This window comes from Hemiscyllium ocellatum, chromosome 16 (genome assembly GCF_020745735.1).
Source record: "Hemiscyllium ocellatum isolate sHemOce1 chromosome 16, sHemOce1.pat.X.cur, whole genome shotgun sequence".
NCBI classification, from domain to species: domain Eukaryota; kingdom Metazoa; phylum Chordata; class Chondrichthyes; order Orectolobiformes; family Hemiscylliidae; genus Hemiscyllium; species Hemiscyllium ocellatum.
The window spans coordinates 39,421,068-39,441,278 of record NC_083416.1 but is presented as its reverse complement, the minus strand read 5'-3'; the positions used below and the strand labels follow the sequence as shown (position 1 = coordinate 39,441,278).

General features: G+C 39.1%; 1 protein-coding gene across 1 annotated transcript in view; it reads right to left on the bottom strand.

Moving 5' to 3' along the window:
- Window positions 1-20,211, bottom strand: part of unc5a (unc-5 netrin receptor A) — a 294,221-nt gene that overhangs the window by 46,195 nt on the left and 227,815 nt on the right. The window contains exon 12 of the mRNA XM_060837501.1: window positions 11,776-12,009. Coding sequence (XP_060693484.1) covers window positions 11,776-12,009 — 234 coding nt within the window. The remainder of the gene's footprint in view (window positions 1-11,775; window positions 12,010-20,211) is intronic.

Here is a 20,211-nt window from a genome sequence, read left to right as displayed (position 1 = left end):
CTATTCTTCCAATCTAAATGGATTGAGAAGTATCCTAACCTCTTCCGATATTTAATTTGGTATCCAACCTAGAAATGAATTGAAATCTTAAATGTACTTTTCAGATCTGTCAATTTACTGATCGATCAAATGGATCTGGAAGCGTAAACTTTTGTGGTAGAAAGAGTGGTACAAGGGAAATTTGTTTCAATGTTTAATTGTTGACACCGTGTATACTTGAGTATAAGTCAACCCACTACTTTTGGCCAAGAAATCTGGAATTTTCCATATAGCTTGTATAAAAGTCGACCCTAGTTTATCATATAATTAACAACAATGTTAAGCATTGGATTTCTTAAGTTCATTATTGAACCAGCACTATAATTAGTAATTGGGGCAGCACACTGCCTCAGCGGTTCATACTGCTGCCTCACAGTGCCAAGGACCTGGGTTTGATTCCAGCCTCAGGTAACTATCTGTGTGGAGTTTGCACATTCTCCATGTCTATGTGGGTTTCCTCTGGGTGCTCCGGTTTCCTCCCACAATCCAAAGATGTACAGGTTAGGTGAACTGACCATGTTAAATTGCCCATAGAGTTCAGGGATGTGTAGAGTAGGTGCATTATTTAAGGGTATTTAAAGGGTGGAGTAATGCGTCTGGGTGCATTACTCGTTGGGGGGTTGGTGTGGACTTATTGGGCTGAAAGCCCTTTTTACACACTGTAAGGATTCTATGATTCGAGTATAATTAGTATTCACTTTTTGTACAGCTATATGTTCCGCTCAAGAACTCCGTTCTGCCAGCTGTCCCATGTATCTTGTCATAGAGTCATAGAGATGTACAGCATGGAAACAGATCCTTCGGACTAAACTGTCCATGCCAACCAGATATCCCACTTACCAGTACCCGGCCCATATCCCTCCAAACCCTTCCAGTTCATATACCATCCAAATGCCTCTTAAATGTTGCAATTGTACCAGCTTCCACCACAATCTCTGGCAGCTCATTCCATACACGATCCACCCTCTGTGTGAAAATGTTGCCCTTCAGGTCTCTTTGATATCTTTCCCCTCTCACCTTAAACCTATACCTTCTAGTTCTGGACTCCCCGAATCCAGGAAAAAGACTTTGTCTGTTTATCCTATCCATGTCCCTCATAATTTTATAAACCTCTATAAGGTCACCCCTCAACCTCCGACACTCCAGGGAAAACAGCCCCAGCCTGTTCAGCCACTCCCTGTAGCTCAAATCCTCCAACCCTGGCAACATCCTTGTAAATCTTTTCTGAACCCTTTCAAGTTTCACAACATCTTTCCGATAGGAAGGAGACCAGAATTGCACACAATATTCCAACAGTGGTCTAACCAATGCTCTGTACAGCCGCAACATGACCTCTCAACTCCTGTACTCAATACTCTGACCAACAAAGGAAAGCATACCAAGTGCCAAGTTCTTGCCTAATACCGTCAAAATTGGCCTTTAGAACTTCAACTTTTAGATCTGCTCTATCCTTTTCCATCACTATTTAAAAATGAATAGAATTACGGTCGCTGGCCCCAAAGTGCTCCCCCACTGACTCCTCAGTCACCTGCCCTGCCTTATTTCCCAAGAGTAGATCAAGTTTTGCACCCTCTCTAGTAGGTACATCCACATACTGAATCAGAAAATCGTCTTGTACACACTTAAGAAATTCCTCTCCATCCAAACCTTTAACCAGTCGATGTTTGGAAAGTTAAAATTCCCTACCATAACTACCCTGTTATTCTTACAGATAGCTGAGATCTCCTCACAAATTTGTTTCTCAATTTCCCTCTGACTATTGGGGAGGGTCTATAATACAATCCCAATAATGTGATCATCCCTATCTTATTTCTCAGTTCCACCCAAATAACTTCCCTGGATGTATTTCTGGGAATATCCTCCCTCAGCACAACTGTAATGCTACTCCCCCTCCTCTCTTGCCTCCCTTTCTATCCTTCCTGTAGCATTTGTATCCTGGAACATTAAGCTGCCAGTCCTGCCCATCCCTGAACCATGTTTCCGTAATTGCTATGGTATCCCAGTCCCATGTTCCTAACCATGCCCGGAGTTCATCTGCCTTCCCTGTTAGGCCCCTTGCATTGAAATAAATGCAGTTTAATTTATTAGTCCTACGTTGTCCCTGCCTGCCCTGACTGTTTGACTCACTTCTGTTCTCAGCTGTACCCGTCTCAGACCGATATCTTTCCTCACTATCTCCCTGGGTCCCATCCCCCCCCCACCTTACTAGTCTAAATCCTCCCAAGCAGTTTCAGCAAATTTCCCTGCTAGTATATTAGTCCCCTTCCAATTTAGGTGCAATCCGTAGCACTGGGAGTATTCCAGATATTACTATCCTTGAGGACCTCCTTTTTAAATTTCTGCCTAACTCTCTGTAATCTCCCTTCAGAATCTCAACCTTTTCCCTTCCAATGTCGTTAGTTCCAATGTGGACAATGAACTCCTGCTGGCCCCTCTCCCCCGTGAGAACATGCTGCACCCTCTCTGAGACATCCTTGATCCTGGCACCAGGAAAACAACACACCATTCTGTTTTTTCTCTGCTGGCCACAGAAATGTCTGTCTGTACCTCTGACTAAGAAGCCCCTAACACAATTGGTCTCTTGGAAGCCAACGTACCCCTCGTTGCATTAGAGCCATTCTCAATACCAAAAACTTGGCTGTTCGTGCTACGTTTCCCCGAGAATCCAACACCCTCTACATTTTCCAAAACAGCATACCTGTTTGAAATGGGTATATCCACAAAAGACTCCTGCACTAGCTGCCTACCTCTCTTACCCATCCTGGAGTTAATTCATCTATGTGACTGTATCTGAGACTTTCTCCCCTTCCGATAACTGCCATCCATCACATACTCTTGCTGTTGCAAATTCCTCATCGCTTGTATCTGTCTCTCCAACCGATCCACTCGATCTGATAAGATTCGCATCCAACGGCATTTATGGCAGATATAATCTGCAGTAACCCTTAAACTCTCTTTAAACTCCCACATCTGACAAGAAGTACATACCACTGCAAAGGGCAGTTTTGCTCCTTCACAATCTACAGACCCTGAAAATAACACCGTCTTATTCTTCTACAAACACTGCCCCAGTTTTAATTAATAGCTATGGCTTATAGTTTAAGTTTAATCAAGAGACTTATCTCCAAACAACATATAATCAAGAAAGAATCCACTATACTTACTACTGCAGCCTTTCTCTTGGACAGACTTAAAACAACAATTAACTTATCTGATTCTGTGCTGTGAACTTCGTCCAACAGTTCCTCCAAGATTAGTTGTGAATTTCACTGTTTGTTAATTTTCCCAGATGCACTCCGATGTCCAGTGATAAATGACTTCAAACAGCAAAGGCAGTAACTGTGCAGGTTTTCTCTCTCTCTCTCTCTCTCCTGTGCTGTCCTCATCATGTGCTTCCTTTGTCTGCAATTCTCCCTTTTAAAACTGCCGTTGTTTTGACTTTCTTTTTTCAAAGTTCCAAAACAATACTACAGCATATAAAACAATAATTGCTGCTCCTGGAATTCGAGGAAATCATCTCCAACACCTAAAATATCTAAAAAAAAAGCAGCTCTGACAGCCAGAAATTTTTCCCATCCTCCATCTTGGATTTATCTTATCCATGCCCCTCATAATTTAGTAAACCTCTATAAGGTCACCCTTCAGCCTCCGACATTCCAGGGAAAACAGCTCCAGCCTGTTCAGCATCTCCCTGTAGCTCAGATCCTCCAACCCTGTTAACATCCTTGTAAATATTTTCAGAATCCTTTCAAGTTTCACAACATCTTTCCGACAGGAAGGAGATCTGAATTGCACACAATATTCCAACAGTGGCCTTACCAATGTTCTGTACAGCCGCAACATGACCCCCCAACTCCTGTACTCAATACTCTGATCAATAAAAGAAAGCATACCAAACACCTTCTTCACTATCCTATCTACCTGCGACTCCACTTTCAAGGAGCTATGAACTTGCATTCCAAGGTCTCTTTGTTCAGAAACACTCCCTAGGACCTTACCATTAAGTGTATAAGTCCTGCTAATCTTGTAATCAGCCTCTTTTTGTAAATAGATCCCTTTATATACAGTGGGTTTTTTTATTGCTCTCACAGTTTATTTATTGCTGGCTATGAAAGGGTTTTTGAGATGTATAATGGACAGGTGGTTTCTCTGAAGGAGTTTTCTTTTCAGAGTTGTTTTCTTCAAGGCAGCTTTTCAACATTGTTGCCTTTTTGGCTCTTAGATCTGCACTGGCTATTCCATTAAGAACATTTTTTTAATAATCTCCAAATGATCTCAGGAGTGCTTTTTGATTTTCATGGCTGCTATAATTTTCAAGGTAGAGTATTCCATAGCTTCCACCATTTTTATTGTGTGGTCTAATGCCACCATATGAGTTTGGATTCAAGTCAGACAGGTTGAGGAGAAAGCAAAGTTAACAACTGCCTTCTTCAGCTTTAAACTTCAAGCTAAAATTATTCATTTTTAACATCAAATAGTCTCATTCATAGTCATCATGGATACACCAAGCTCTAATCTTATAGTTTCTCCAGATAAAGTCTTGCCTATATTCTTTGTCTATTCATTTCCATATGCTCTCCAATATGATTTCCTGCAATCATAAGCACAATTTAGACCATACAGCCACTAAACCGAGGTTTTAAGCACTTACTACAATGTTTGTTGGCATTGAGAGATTTGGACTTCAAAATGTCTGTGTAAGAACATCTTGATTTAGTAACTCAGGAATGGACTTCAGGCAGGAAGGCAGATTTTCTGGCCAGGCAGAGTCTGCAGCAGGCCTCTAGTGAGGGTTAAAAAATGCTCAGCCAGGACCATCACTTTCAATACATTGGTTTTCTAACACTATAAAATACTTTAATGGCCAGACTGTACTGTTGTGCATTACACTTCACCACACATTTGCTATTACCCTCCTAGTTCAATTGCTATCTTGCCCAAGCCAAAAACCTTTTCTTTAATTAAAAAGGGGCATTTCATCATCTCCCCTTTGCATATTAACCTGCTAATGCTAAGTCAAACCAGCAAAAGTATCCTTCTGTTTTCATCCTTCTGTTTTCAATCTTTCATTAGTTGTTTTTACTCTTCACAGTGGAGCTATTTTCTTGTACATGACCACTATCCATCATCTTAATAATCCTCCCACTCAGTCCAGATAGAATATAAACCTGGCTTGGACATTTTCACATGCATTTACAAGAATCATGTACTAACTCTTTCACAATCATTTATAGGACAAGCTCTCTCCCAACTACATGGAGACAGCCAGACCTGAGCAACCACTATCCTCAATCTCTGCCCTCCTGAAGTGAAGAAAGAAACTGTGGGATTATAAAGTTTGGAGGAATACCAGTGCTCCAACTTGTTCTTTTTCCTCCTCTTCCTACAAACCAGAATGGATTGGCCAGAATAACACAGTGTGCGTCTCTTATTTATTTACTTTAAGTTGACTTGAAAGTATATGGTGCATAACTATCAATCCTGCTGATAAATCATTCTGGACATATTAAATGCTACTATACCTTGCTCTTGTCTGCTAAATTGGTCACTGTGTAACATCATCCTATATCACTGCTCACCAGTCGAGGTTACTATGAAGAACTCTCCATCTCCATTGACCTGAGGCTATTATCCAGTAGGTCATTGGCAGGTTTTCTTTTACTGTAGGATCATGCTGGAGAGGAAATCTATCTGCAGGCTATCTTTCTTTTTTATCAATATCTTCTTTAACACCTTTACTCAGTTCCCACTACCTCAAGTTTAACAATAAGTTCACAGACATTTTTGTCACGAAGACTGAGACCATCCATTTCAGTTGCCTCTAAAAGATCACTCCTTTTATTTTGTCCATCGAAGTTTACTTTAAGGTTCTATAACATTTTCTAGTTTTTATACCAGCATATTCCTACTCCAGGTTATTTTTATATGTGGGATCTATCTTTTGGTCTCTCACTCTTGCAATTACACTGAACATCCAATGCCCTCTTGTGGCTTCCATGCAAGCTGATGTTGTGAACAATGTTCTCTCCTCAGCTGCTGCCCATGACCCTTTAAAATCACTGCTTATATCCCTTTAAAATCCACCCTGACCCCTCTGAAACCACTGCCCATCTTCAGCCATTCATTTTTTCATCTCCAAAGTTACTGAATATATTATTCTCTCCGAAACCTGTGCCAATCTTTCCTTCAATCATGTGTTTGGATCTCTCTAATCAAGTTTCCATCCATGCCATATAAGACACAAATCAAATTCTTTGTGTGACTGGCCACGGCCTGATCTCCTTTTGCAGTTTTTTCTATTTCTGCTGGTATTGATTAGGTCGACAACATCATTTTCCTCCAGTATCTCTCTTCTATTGTCCAATTAAATGGTTCTGCCCTTGTTAGGCTACATACTTATCCAGTTGACATCCTTGTGCCATTAAATCCTAGAAAGCTATTCCATGATCCTGCCTTTTTTTATTGGTGTGATGTCAGTTTCCACATGCAGACTGGATTTATCCAGCTCTGAATCTCTTAATAAGTGTTATCAACCTGCTTGTCTGTCATCCAATCCAGGGTAAGCTAAGACATCCTCCAGTTAAAAAATTGTAAAAACTGAAACTTTTGTCTTCAAACACCATCACAAACTCTGCTCCTTTGCCATTGACTCAGTCTTTCTGCCGCTGTCTCAGATAGAAGCAAATTGATTACAGTTCCTGTATCCTATTCCACACAGAGCTGAGCTTCTGGCTCTATAGCTTTACCACAACAAAGACAACGCTTGCCTCTGAAATGAGATTCACACTTGGCCTATCTGCTACTATATCCCCCTGTATGTTTTTTTGCTAATCATTCAAAATCTCTGCTGGCTAGTCTTCTGACTTCAAGCAAACATGAACCAGAACTGATCCAAAGTTCAGTTTCTTGAATTCTAATCTGTACCAAGCTCATGATCATTCTTTGCTCAATGCTGTATGTTCACTGCCATTTGAACAACTTTGCAAGTTTAATATTCCTATTGTTGCATTAAAATCTCATCACAGCCTTATATTTCTATATTTTTTGAATTACCTCTTGCCATAATATCTATCAAGATGTGCCTGCTTCTTGAAAACTCCCTTCACCCTACCTTTTGTGGTTGTGCTTTTGATTACAGAGCAGGAAACAGACCCTTAGGCCCAACTCATCCATGTCAATCAGGTTTCCTAAACTGAACTAATCCCATTTGCCTGAGTTTTGGCCATATCCCTCTAAACCTTTCATTTTTTTTTAGATTAGATTACTTACAGTGTGGAAACAGGCCCTTCGGCCCAACAAGTCCACACCGACCCGCCGAAGCGCAACCCACCCATACCCCTAACCTAACACTACTGGCAATTTAGCATGGCCAATTCACCTGACCCGCACATCTTTGGACTGTGGGAGGAAACCGGAGCACCCGGAGGAAACCCACGCAGACACGGGGAGAACGTGCAAACTCCACACAGTCAGTCACCTGAGGTGGGAATTGAACCCAGGTGCCTGGCGCTGTGAGGCAGCAGTGCTAACCACTGTACCACCATGCCACCCTCCAAGTACCTGTCCAAATGTCTTTTAAATGTTGTAATTGTACTTGCCTCTCCCACTTCCTCTGGCAACTCATTCCATCTATGCACTATCCACTGTGTGAAAAATTGTTCAAGAAGTAAGAAATACCTTAATGTATATGACCCCTTTAAGACCACCAGATGGTCCGAGGCACTTTACAGCCAATAAAATACTTTTGGACTGTAGATTCCCTTGTAATGTAGGAGACACATCAGTCAATTTGAACACAACAGGCTCTAACAAGCAGCAATGACCAGATAATCGGTTTCATGATTGAGAAATAAATATTGGCCAGGACACGAGGGATAATGCCTCTTTTCCATTTCAAGATAGTGTTACATTTCACATCCACTTGAAAAGATGACCAAATAAAATAAAAAGAGGGAGAAAATAAACTTTGAGGGTAAACTCACAAGCAATATCAAGACTGGCAGCAAGAGCTTCTTTTAAATACATGAAGGAAGAGAAAACTGAACATAGGCTCTTAGAGAATGAGGTTATGGAAATAATATTGGAAATGGCAGAGGCATTGAATAAATACTTTCACAGTAGAAAACAGTAATAATATTCCAAAATGATTAAATAATTATGAAGTAAAATGAGGAGAGAAAATAAATGCAATAACTATCACTACAGAAAAAGTGCCAGGGAAACTAATGGGGCTAAAATACAACAATTCCCCTGGATATGATAGCATACATTCTAGGATATTGAAGGCAACAGTGGATGCACTAGTAGTCACCTTCCAAAAATCTTAAGTTTCTGAGAAATCTGCCAAAGTAATAATCTTATTCCAAAATGGAGGAAGGTTAAAACAAAGTATCTGTATGTCAATTAACTTAACATCTGCCATTTGGAAAATGTCCACTTATAAAGGATGCAATTTTACAGTATCAAGAAATACATAATAATAAACAGAGTCAGCATGGCTACATTAAGAGGAAATTGTGGTTGACAAATTTGCTAGACGTCCTTTGCAGAGGTAACAAGTAGGATAGATAAAGATGAAGCAGTAGATGTAACATGTTTGGATTTTCAGAAGGCATTGGATAAGCTGCCAGGTTAATTAAGGCAAGAGCTTATGGTGTTGGAGATAATATATTATCATGACACAAGGATTGGCTAATTAATGGAAGTCAGAGGGTTGGGATAAGAAGGGCATTTTCAAAAATGGAACCTGTAAGTGATTAAGTTAGCTCAGACTGCACATAGACATAGACAGGCTAAGCAAGGGTACAAAATCTTGACATATGGGGAATATAATGTGAGGAAATATGAGCTTATGCACTTTGGCAGAAAGATTAGAGGAAGTAAATATCATTTAAATGGAGAAAGGCTGCAGAAAGCCACAGCAAAGAAGGATTTGGGAGTCCTCATTCTTGAACCACAAAAAGCTAGCATCCAAATCTAGCGGATAATGGGGAAGGCAAATGTATCATCTTAGCATCTCGCCACTTAAACAAGCACACACTGCCATGTTTATGTTAAATAATGCTGTCTCTCATGTATATATACATGCAACCTTAAATGATGATCGTTAGATAGGGCCAGAAATTGGAATTTTCACGTTCTTCCTATATCTGCTTTGGTTTCTTCCCACAGTCTAAAGGTTAGATGAATTGTAAAAATGCAAAATCATGGGGATCTGGGTTTAGATAAGATGCTCTTCAGAGTATGCTGTAGTCTCGATGGGCCAAATGGCCTCTTTCGATGATCAATACATTAACACAATTAACCTATTATCACAAATGGTTCCACCTCAAAACTCAATGGTCGCAAACTTGAAATTTCAATTTAAATTAATTATCTATAGCCTTTTAGAAAAACAATATCCGGAGTTCGATTATACCTTGCATAAAAAAAGGTTCTTCTTAATTTCACTCCGTACTACAAAATCAGCAGTCATAAGATGCATTGTTATTCTGTCTTTGCTTGCCAAAGGAAAACATTTTTCTGAAAAAGTCATAAAGTTGCAGTAATCCTACCAGACCACAAGGTTGCTATCTCATCAGAGAACTGGTGTTGGTTTAATCCAAGGATTACCATGCCTCAGGCAAGAGGAGAGGGTGAGAAGGAGACACCTTCATGGTAACATCAGTTGGTGAGGAAATTGTACCCATGATCTTGGCATCACTCTCCCTAAACCAAGGCCATTTTGCCACATTCTAATATCAGGAGGATTAGGAGTGTGAATCTGGTTGTGCAATACTGCCGCTGTAATAAAGTTATTTTCATGAATTGGATAGTGTTGCCTTAGATATCACAGAGCAGTAGCCCAAATTGGGAAGATCTGAGTCATAATGTGGTCAGTGGAAGAAATTAGTAGCAGCTACTATTGATGGTAAGGTATTGGTTTGAGTTTGTCCTGAAAAATCCAGGCCCAGATGATCACTGTCCTATCTGACATTGCTACTGACCTGAAAAGGAAATCTGAAGCTTTAACTCCAATCCTCTTCAGGCCCTAGAATTCTGGCATTGACTAGTAGGATTTTCAGTTGAGCCAGCTACTGCTCAAACCATTCCCACTCAACACTGCAGCTCTCTCAATACCCGTAGCATCCAAGCTCTGCAAAGCTACTGATAACCCCAAAGAATATTGACTATCCAGACATTACAAAATCAACTGAAATCATGTGGCATAATGAAAGAAAATAAAATGAAATTTAAGTCATTACATCTTCAAACATAAGAACATGACTGTAATGTTTTGCCCTTGCACGCCAAAGAAAGTCTCTCAACTATGCCCCTTCATGTAAACAATCATGAAAATCTTCATTTCTATCTTCTACCAGTTCTGACATTGAGCTGGGACCACCAGGATAGTGACAGATTGTAGGACAGTAATGTTAGGGCACATTTAGAGGGAAAGGTCCCAGAGGTAGATGCCTTTCTCACTCCATAGGCCTCAAAACCTGTGAAAAAGTAAAAAAAAAACAGCCATTTTATTTCCAAAGGGAAAGTATTTTGGGATCTTTCTCTTCTGGCACTGCTGCATCTTTCTCAATACTAATATTGTTTTCTTTGTTGGTCGGAAACCTGTCATAATAACTTCCAACCTAGAAAAATGAGTCAAAAATTAGATTGAATGATTGGCTTATTCAACCCAGCAGATTGAATATTGAGGCAAGTTCAATTCTGAGTGTGGTACAGAATGATTTTTGACCTGTCTGTGTTCCCCTGTGAGACTAGAAACATTATTCTGCAATTCATGGGATATCTTAATTAACTTAAAGTGTTAAATGTTCACCACCGCTTCTTAATCTTGTTGAAAATCCCCTGTTTTTTTTAAACCCAACTGATGACCCATACCTCAGAACCACAGACTTTCTAGCACAACATCTGAAGCATAGTAACCCTCAGGTTAAAGTCACTACTGTCATCTTTCTAAAGGCACCATGGCCTTCTACCTTACCAAAATGGCTATTTTTAACTTGAGAGTTGATATATTAAGTATTTGGATATGGAATTTAAACTGTATGAGATCTTGTACCAAATATGCCTTTCTAGAATGAGTTATTAGATCTCAATCAAGAGATTATTCTATTATTGAGAAAATGGATGAACTGCCTTTCATGGATAATCTTTGTGGAAACGATATTTATTTATATATTAACTGTTGTGTTTGCTCCCAGTTGTATCTTTTCAATGGATGGCTCTTTAGGGTTTGTGATCTTTTGTATATAAGGGGAGCCATCTTCTGGTCTAATCAAAGTTGAAGAGTAAACAAGATGCAGTTTATTGCTTCTCTGCAACTATTTAGAGTTATAATAACAGGTTCTATTTTAATATAAAGACCCTAAGATCCCAAGACAACAGGGAACATATAAATTAATGCTGCTTTCATAGAGTGGAAAATTTCATTCCTATAATATACTCCATTTTTATCTTATTGCCCCTAATTTACCTGCCCTTTTATGTTGCTGTATTACAGATGACTGAAACCCATAAATGTATAAATAATGTTGCTGTTTTAAAATAAATAAAGCATTAATTTCAAAAACAAAATTATTTTGACAATTGAATGGCAGTCATTTGCCTCTAGCCAAACAATAGGTTGCAATTAAGCAATATGAGCCTTTATTTATTATTACTGATTGTAAGATAAGTAGTGTAGTGCAGCCTTTTGAAAGCAATAGGCTTATTTGAAACATTGTATAAATTGGTTACCTTGAATGCATTTTGAGTATCTTCCAGGCAATAGACCCGTATGCTATACTCCAATGATGTGCATGTTCCTGGTGCAAACAGAACTAGCCTTAGGCGCTTTGCTGCAGTCACATTCAGTGATTCACCAACTAGGGTGTATTTGCCCAGTGTCTCAGTAAATATATGGGATATTTGACCATCAAGCTGGCAATAATAAGGATTGGAAGGAACTTCTTTCCCCAGATGTAATACTTCCTGTGGAAAGACAAAAGAAAAGGAATTAGTTATGTGAATTTAATAAAACTTCTCATTGCTAATCAGATTCATGCAGTAGATTAGGATGGACACAAATATCCTATGTTTAACAGACCTGAATGCACTGCACTAAAATTTTAGTTGATTTTTGTGCTTAAAGTATTTATATATTTGCAATAATGTGAGCTTGATCATATAGTTTACTTAATTAGTGTCCAGTTAGCTATAAGACTACATTAATTTTCACACTGTTTATTCTAATACAATTGTGAAGCTTGTCAGTAAATAATCAAGCACTAAATAAACTGGCCCATTCTTGTTTTTAATAATCAGAAATTTAGGGTTAGGATTAGATCATGTCATGTCTCAGCACCAATAACAATCCTTTTCTCTTGAAGGCATGTTGTTCATTTTCACTTTTCAATGTTGCTTTCTGGATGCATGGAATGTTGCTGGCTTATAATTCTGAATACAGTATTTTAACAGTAATCTTCTAATGGGAGGGGGAAGTGAGGATGTGGTCAGCTAGCTCAGTTGACTGCATAGCTAACTTTAGATGCAGAAAAGCATCACCAACAGCACAAGTTCAATTCACACACCAGCTGAGGTCATCATGAAGTTCCCACCTTCTCAACCTTGCCCCACATCTGAAGCATAGTAACCCTCAGGTTAAAGTCACTACTGTCATCTTTCTAAAGAGACCGTGGCCTTCTACCTTACCAAAATGGCTATTTTTCACATGAGAGCTGATACATTAAGTATTTGGATATGGAATTTAAACTGTATGAGATCTTGTACCAATTATGCCTTTCTAGAAAGAGTTATTAGATCTCAATCAAGAGCAACGAGTTGACTCTAGAGCAATGGAGGCTAAATACAATGATCTAACCTTGCTTTATCCGAAAAGAGCTAATTTAGCATGCAAATTAGAATGGGAATTAAATCTGAGATCTTCTGGTCTCTGTACTCACTATTTTATTGTGTGGTCTCCACACACCAGACTTTTAGGAAAGGCATTGATTAGCTCTGACTCAAGTGATAACAGACTTAAAGATTTATATCAAATCCTACTGAATGTTATTGGCAGTCTCTGTACCCCGGAGTTACAAGGTTACCTTTTGAGAACCTTTCCAAATTATGTTAAGTGCATAATTTAGGATGACATTGCAATATGAGCGTGTTCTGCACTGACAGATATCATCCATTTGGAGTTAAACTGGAGCCTTTTCTGTAGCCTGAGGTGAGTGATTCCATGGCACTGTCTGAAGAAGAGTATGCCAGTCTCCTGATTTTAGATCAGCATTTGTCTCTCAATCATCATTCAAACATTAAAATATTCTGGTCATTTAACTTAGTGTCATTTGCAGTGCCAGATTGCATGCAATTCAGTAACCATGTCTGGCTAAATTACATAACTTAATACATCTCAACATCATGAAATAGCTGTGAGGTGCTGTGGGGCATCTGATAATAAGAAGGGTGCTATCTCAATATCAGCTTTTGCTTTCTACACCAATGTTCTCAGAAAATACTGTCTGTGCGTCAAAAAAAAACTTTAGAAATGTACTGATAGTTAGTACATGAGCTTTTTGAATACTGGATGATGCTACCAAGAGAAATCAGATAAATAATCAGCGAATCTATTTTTAAAGCTTGTGGTTGAGGGAAGTGTGTTGGCTTCATTACCTAGAGAATTCCAATTGTCCATGATTGCAAGGGATTTCTAATACCAACTTAAACCACTGAAACACTTAATATAAGCTTCAGTTTAATGATGGTACCTCTGAAATGTAACATTCCCCCTTTTATATTGAATGAAAATCATACTTTGGAGGTAGAGTTTCATTTTATTGATAATATTTGAAGCAACTTAGTAATTTTAGGATGCATATTATCTTATTATCAGTGTTCCAGCCCTCTCAATGTCATGAATTTTAAGTCTTAGTATCTAAGCCTCAGCATAGAGAAATGGGATGGCACAGTGGTTAGCACTGCTACCTCACAGTGCCAGTGACCCAGGTTCAATTCCAGCCTCAGGCAACTATCTATGTGGAGTTTGCACATTCTCCCCACGTCTGTGTGGGTTTCCTCCCACAATCCAAACAAGTGCAGGTTAGGTAAATTGGCTATGCTAAATTGCCCATAGTATTAGGTATAGGGGAATGGGTCTGGGTGGGTTGCTCTTTGGAGGTTCGGTGTGGACTTGTTGGGCCAAAGGGCCTGTTTCCACACTGTATGTAATCTAATCTAAACAAAACACACTTTGAAGGATATAAATGTATTCCTGTGAGAAGAAACATACGTTTACCTCACTACAGTTAAATTCAAATGCAAAAACTAACCTCAAGTCTAAACTAAATTATTTTATTGAAGAAACTAAATTGTAGTGATATCTAGCAAAACTCAATTTTAAATAACTAAAAGGTGAATCAGAAGTGAAAAAAAAAAGTGAAAAGGAGAAAAGAATATCTCAGATTACTTTTTCTTGATACGTTAACAACAGACAGCAAGTGAAAGAATAGCGAGGTCAGCCACAAGGTTGAGAAATGATGAATGAGTCAACATTAGACCACTGAGAGGACTAGAAAAATATTCCATTTCTGGATCAACCAATTTTAGTTGCTTTCAGTTCTCACATTGATAATTTTTATATCACAAGCCTCTAGACAAAAACACCAGTTTTTCTATAATTTTAATGATAGAAAATTAATACACACTTCAAATACAATTTTATCAAAAATAATTTACTTCTGCTTGCAATTTCCTTCTCTCATTGGCCAAAATTCATTTGCTTTACTTTAATGTTACTTCTTCTTATTAACAATTTTTAGAAACTGCATTTTTTAAAAGCTGATTTCTTTGATATGTATTACAACAACATAAGAATTTTGAAAACTTAATTTTAACTTGCTTTCTTATTTGGTTGAATCTCTCTTCTGGCTCTTTTGTGTCCTTTCTAAATATCAATACTTTTTTTTTACATCTGACTATAAGTTATCTTCAAACATTACTTTCAATCAATAAGATCCCCTGATATGGAATATGAAATATTAATGCATCATAGGAACAAACAAATAAAACATTGATGTGCACCTGCATTGCACACCAGGGAAAATAAGGCTTCCATGCAAATATCTTTGCAGCAGTCCTTGGAGGAGAAAGTGAGGACTGCAGATGCTGGAGATCAGAGCTGAAAATGTGTTGCTGGAAAAGCGCAGCAAGTCAGGCAGCATCCAAAGAGCAGGAGAATCGACGTTTCGGGCATGAGCCCTTCTTTAGGATTCCTGAAGAAGGGCTCATGCCTGAAACGTTGATTCTCCTGCTCCTTGGATGCTGCCTGACTTGCTGTGCTTTTCCAGCAACACATTTGCAGCAGTCCTTGGAGTCCAACAGCATTCAGGCAATTAAACTTCTTCATGTTGAGAACTACTGATTGGTTGGCAACTGGATTTGAGAACAATACATTGACCAATCAGAGTCAACCTGCTTGGTTTAAAATTTAACATTCAATTGTCATTACTTCATGCATTCTCCACAGCAATACCTCTACTATCACAGTCCACATGCCAATCAATCAGCACCCTCTTTCTATTCAACATGAATATTCATTTTCTCTTTGAATTGCTATTTTTTGCAAATTGACCTGATGATGCAATGCAAAAGAGTTTGAGGGAAAGTGTTTGTTTTCAGCACTGCTTAAGTTCTGTACTGCCAAATTGCTACAACATCATATTGTTTGGAACATTTCACAATGTGGTTTAGAAGTAATACTTATTCAATAATTTTTGTTTATAAAACTAATTGCTATCCACAATACACATATTACAATGAAATTCAAGTACACAGAACTTTTTCTGTTCATTTTTAAAAACTTGCTAGTTTTATTGTGCCGAAGTTTACAGTAGCAAAACATCCATTTCTAATTAAGAGTTAATCAATTAAGATTTAAATGCATCTTCTAATTAAGATTTTCTCCTGAAACTTACAAATCAGAGTAGGCTTCAAAACCTTCTCTAACTTGCTACATAATTCAATGACATAATGGCTGTCATGATTACTCCAATACCTATCTAATCTTGGTAACCTTTCACTCCTTTGCTCATCAACAAACTACCTACCACTACTATGAAAATATTTAAAGACTCTGATGCCACAATTTGTTGATGATAAGTGATTCAAAGGCTTATGACCCTCCATAAAGAAAAAACATTGAAACATGCCCCCAGTTCTAGACTCACCTACAAGAGGAAATATCCTTTTTCAGTTCACCTTGCAAAAATCATGAGGCTTTTTATATTTCAGTCAAGTGGTCTCTAGGTCTTTTAAACTGTAGTAGTAACAAGCCTAGCTTTATAACCTTCCATCAGAAGCAAACTCACTCATTCCATGTATTTGCCCAATAACTTTCTCTGAACTGTTTCCAACACATTTACATTGTTCCTTAAAATTGTGACTAATGCCATACGTGGTACTCCAGATGTGATTTCACCACACCATATATAAATTAGTCATAGTCATGCAATTTTTGTATTCAATTGCTCTCACAATCAGCAATAATAGTCAATTAGCTTTCTGAAATCTACTTGTCTTTTGCAAATGGACAGTTAGATCCCTCTGCATCTCAGAGTTCTGTAATCTCTCACCACCTTCATAATATACTTTTTAAATTCTTCTTGCCAAGGTGAAAGAAATTGACATTTTTCCATACGATGATCCTTTCGCCAGATCTTTGCCTCCTCACTTAAACTCTATGCCTCTTTGTATGTTCTGTACATCCTCTTTACAACTTACTCTCCATGGATTTTTGTATTATCAGTACATTATTGTCTAGTACCTTTCTGAATTTGAGTTCATAACTGCAGAGTATTTGGAACCCAAGTGAACAGAATAACCAGCGTTAACAAATCAGACTGAAGGAGTGTGAAGTCAAGATTAGAGTGGTACTGGAAAAGCACAGCAGGTCAGGCAGCAAGCAAGGAACAGGCAAATCAATGTTTCGGGCATGAGCCCTGCATCAGGAATCTGATTCCTGATGAAGGACTCCTGCCTGAAACGTGGATTTTCCTGCTCCTTGGATGCTACGTGAAGGGTTGTGTTTTTCCAGCACCACTCTAATCTTGACTTTAATCTCCAGCATCTGCAGTCCTCATTTCCACCTGGAGGAGTGTGAAGTCAAGAATGCAAGGAATAAGAAATAAACATAAACTGGAAGGAGTGAACACTATGTCACATCTAATGCAGAAAGATAATGAAAGGGAAATATTTATTAGAACAATAGATAGAAAAGATAGAAACATCAATTTAAAAAAAAATGTTTGAATCTTAGTGACCAGTAAGATTTGAAGGACTGAGATGCTATGGTTGTAATTATTAACTTGTCATACCAGATGAGGTTGTTTGGCAGTAACCTCGAAACGTCGAATTCTCTATTCCTGAGATGCTGCCTGACCTGCTGTGCTTTGACCAGCAACACATTTGCAGCAGTAATTAACAATCATCACGTTAATAAAAGGAACATTACATTTTTCTTCAAAATCTTGTACAGTGTACAGGTTTTTTTTAACAAAGTCATTAACTGAGAAAAATTGCCAGCTTGACAGCTGAAAGTTCATTGATTTCAGTCCATGAATTAATTATTTCAATCTCACCTTACAGTAATTAGTTTTGAAATTTACCTCCTACATTTCTTTTCCTATTCACATATGGTTCCACGATATGTTATTTTAATTCAGTGTGGGAACTGCCCTTGTAAGTTGTGTAAGTTTTATCCCTTGGTATTGGTCAGTTAAACCAGACTGGAGAGTGTATTTGGGCTGGGTTAGCAATTTTAAATATTGCTGGCCTATTTCAACAAAATACTGTAATGGGGACTTTCCTGCTGCATCGAAGACATTTTCATAATTAGTTTTGTGTTCCAATTCATTACTTGCTTAGAATGGAAGCAATGCTGTTGGCTGAATTTCACTGGGCCACTGAGTGTGAGGTTGCAGGGTAGAGATAATTTTTGCTGCAGGTTTGATGTCGTGACCTTAGCTCCAGATTTTTGACAAGTAAAAGGCATCTCAGAGAGTGGAGCTCTGAGGATGACATGACAAGACCTCAATTAAACTTCTGAATCATTAATTGATCTGTATTTTATGACTTATTGCTGATTTTATTAATGACACGAGAAACCATAAGTCTTTAGATCCCTGATAGTTAAAAATGGTGACAAGGAGGTGTCAGTTTAGAAATAACTCTGACAGCCAACCATCTGGAAAGCCATTCTTTGGTGAAAGGGAGCTTGATGAATAGATGACATCATCAAATGATTTCACAGGACTGATGGAGTATGCAAAGTTGTCAACTCTAATATTATATTTACATATTAAATTTAGTTCCCTCATCTAAATCCCTATGATGCCCTTCTAGTCACTGCTTTCCACTTACAAAAAAGTCCCCTTTACTCCTAATTTTGTTTCCTGTCTGCCAACCAGTTCTGTAACGATATCAGCGCACTTTCCCCATCACATGAACTTTAATTTTACAAGCTAGCCTCTTATGTGGAACCTTATTGAAAGATGACTGAAAGTCCAAGAAAAGCACATTCACTGGTTCCCCCTTATCAAACCTACTAGCTATATCCTCAAGACATCCCAGTGAATCTGACTCTTTCTAATCCTATCACTGTTTTCCAAGTGCTCTGCTATTAAATCTTTCATTATGGACTCCAGTTTTTTCCTCACTGCAGACATCAAGCTAACCAGTGTGTAAATTCTTGTTTTCGTTCTACCTCCTTTTCTTTAAATAGCAGGGTTACATTAGAAATCCTCCAATTTTTTTTTCAGACAGTGAAGAGAAGCGAGGGCTGCTGGCAAGGGTAAATATTCCCACTTCAAAAGGGACTTACCTCAGGAGTCAGGTCTCCATTTTTTACAGCGCAGCGAGGAGAGAGGACGGAGAGAAGAGAGGACTGCTGGGAGGGTAGGTGATTGTTTTATTAAGTTGGTGAGATCTAAACCCGAGGCCCTACACCATAGGGTCTCCCTCCCACCCACCTCCTCTAATCTTAATAGTCTGTAAACTCGGTAAGTTCTTCAGGTTTTTGTTTTTTTTTCTCTTCCTTGTTTAATCCTGTGTGGGCTTTCAGATTAGTGGGGTGTGGCTGATAGGGCAGCTGCATGTTCCTCCTACAGAATGTGGCACGTGAGACACGACACATGTCTCCATTGGCCATATCTTCAGGAAGTGGACCCAACTCCAGCTCCTCGAAAACCAAGTTAGGGAACTAGAGCTGGAGCTGGATGAACTACGGATCATCCTGGAGACTGAAGGGGAAATTGAGAGGGAGGTGGTCACTCCTCAGACACAGGATAAGGACAGCTCGGTTACAGTCAGGGGAAGAAAGGGAACTGACAGACAGAGCAAGGAGCCTCTGTGGCTGTTCCCCTCAGCAATAAGTGTACCATTTTGGATACTGCTGGTGGGGACAGTCTACCAAGAGAAAGCCATAGTTGTCAGGTCTCTGGCACTGACCTGGCACTGTGGCTCAGAAGGGAAGGGGGGGAGAATAGAAAAGTGCAAGTGGAAGGGGACTCAGTAGTTAGACGGATTGATAAGAGATTTTGTGGTCAGGAACAGGATTCCCAGAAGGTATCTTGCCTTCCTGGTGCCAGGGTCCAGGATGTCGCCAATCGGGTTTGCAAGTTTCTGAAAGGGGTGCGTGAGCAGCCAGAAATCATGGTACATATTGGCACCAATGATAGAGCCAGGAAAAGGATTGAGGATCTGAAAAGTGACTACAGAGAGCTAGGTTGGAAACTGAAGAGCAGGACAAGTAGTGTAATGTTCTCAGGTTTGCTATTGGTGTCACGAGATAGTGAGGTTAGGAACAGGGAGCAAATGTAGCTTAACACGTGGCTGTGCAGCTGATGCAGGAGGGAGGGCTTCAGATACTGAGTCCATTGGGGTGCTTTTGGGGGGAGGTGGGACCTGTACATGAAGGGCGGGTTGCACCTGAACTGGAGGGGCACAAATATCCTGGGTGGGAGATTTGCTCGTGTGGTTCGGGAGAGTTTAAACTAGTTTGGCAGGGGGGTGGGAGCCAGAGCTACATGTCTGAGAGTGAGGTAGTTGTAGATAGAGCAATGGCAGTGTGTAGTGAATGTATCAGGGAGGTTTTTCATGTGATGAAACAAAGGGATTCGTTGAAGTGTGTCTGCT